Below are 1615 nucleotides of genomic sequence, written 5' to 3' on the forward strand. Positions count from 1 at the left end.
CCCAGGCCAGCCCCAAGTACCTGGGGGATGCCTTCGGCTCTCCCCAGACTGATAATGGATTTGAGACCGACCCAGACGCTTTCCTGTTGGATGAACCAGCTCCCCGAAAAAGAAAGGTGAGTAGCCTGAGCTTTCAAGCTCAGCCACAGAGGGGCCAGGCCTGGTTTCCCTGGCCTTCTCGGGCTCCATCCTGTTTCAGTGATCCATTTTAAAAAAAATTAATTAATTAATTAGGCTGCACCAGATCGTGGTTGTGGCATGTGGGATCTAGTTCCCGCCAACCAGGGATCGAACCCCGGCCCCCCTGCATTGGGAGCCGAGTCCCAGGCCCTGGACCATCATTTCAGCTCTCTTTTGCTGCTTCTCTTTCCTCTTGATATTCCCAGAAGCCCTCCCCTCCTCTCCAATGCCGCATCGTTGGCCTTTTCACCTCTGCCCAACCCAGCTCCCCTGCAGAGACCTCCGTCAGGTCTTCCCCTGTCCCCTAGCCCATCTCCCCTCCCCCAGCCCATCTCCTCTCCTCCATCCCCCTCCCCCCAGCCCACCCCCATCTCTGCTGCAGACCGATGCCGGCCCCCAGGACCAGCTCTCTGCCCCTGTTTGTCAGTCTTTCTGGTCTCTGGGAACCCGTTTAGCCTTCTCGAAGTCTCGATTGAGCCTTCTGCTGGGTCCTGTTGGATGTGACTGGAGCCCCACTGGGTGAGGCTGAGCGGGGGGACATGACCTCCTCATCCCTGTTCCTTTCCCTCCAGAACTCGGTGAAGGTGATGTACAAGTGCCTGTGGCCCAGCTGTGGCAAAGTCCTGCGCTCCATCGTGGGCATCAAACGACACGTGAAAGCCCTCCACCTGGGGTGGGTATGCACGCAGAGCTCCTCTGTCTAGGGCGTTCTTCAGCCCTCCTCCACCCACTGATTCCCCGAGACCCACGCCCCCAAATGTTTCTGAGAAACTGGCTGGCTGAGGACCCCACCCATCCCTGATCCTGGGCCCCGTGGAACAGCCCCTTTGCTGGGATCTTTGCTGGGAAGGAGGCCCTCCTCCGGTGGTGGGTGATGCTGTTGATGGGTATGTCTTCTCACCCCAGAAGGAAGATGGTTCAGTTCTGGGCACATAGAGGGTGGTTAGTTACTTAGAGGCTGTTGCTTCCCCTTGGGGAGCTGGGGCTCCCCTCGCACTGACAGCCGGAGCTGGGGCTGCAGAAGGCCAAGGGGACCGACTCATAGTCCTTCCCCTGCTGGAGAGAGTGACCGCAAGTGAATGGGGTCCAGAGAGGACCCAGGGCAAAGTGTGAAGCAGATCTGGCCAGAGGAGAAGCCTTCGGTGCTAGGGAAAATAATTCCCCTTGACGTGCCAGGGTGCAATCCCTGGGAGCCCATGTCGGGACCTGGACTCCCACCTGTCCTCTGGGCTTCTCCTGTGACCTGCTGGTGGCCCTGAGCAGGCGCTCCCCCTCATGCCTCGCTGTCCCCTGTGTTTGGACCAGGGCAGCTTGTCGCTGGTTGTCACCGCATCTCCCTCCCCTGCAGGGACACCGTGGACTCCGACCAGTTCAAGCGGGAGGAGGATTTCTACTACACAGAGGTGCAGATGAAGGGGGAAGCTGCTACGGCTGG

The 1615-nt window shown here is 59.4% G+C and overlaps 1 protein-coding gene across 1 annotated transcript in view; it reads left to right on the plus strand.

The window, feature by feature from the left end:
• ZNF395 (zinc finger protein 395) overlaps window positions 1-1615 on the plus strand; it is a 15957-nt gene that overhangs the window by 10810 nt on the left and 3532 nt on the right. The window contains exons 5-7 of the mRNA XM_010840318.1: window positions 2-116; window positions 753-853; window positions 1529-1615. Of these exons, the coding sequence (XP_010838620.1) occupies window positions 2-116; window positions 753-853; window positions 1529-1615 (303 nt within the window). The remainder of the gene's footprint in view (window position 1; window positions 117-752; window positions 854-1528) is intronic.

Source organism: Bison bison, unplaced genomic scaffold (genome assembly GCF_000754665.1).
Source record: "Bison bison bison isolate TAMUID 2011002044 unplaced genomic scaffold, Bison_UMD1.0 scf7180017864143, whole genome shotgun sequence".
In the NCBI taxonomy this organism is placed as follows: domain Eukaryota; kingdom Metazoa; phylum Chordata; class Mammalia; order Artiodactyla; family Bovidae; genus Bison; species Bison bison.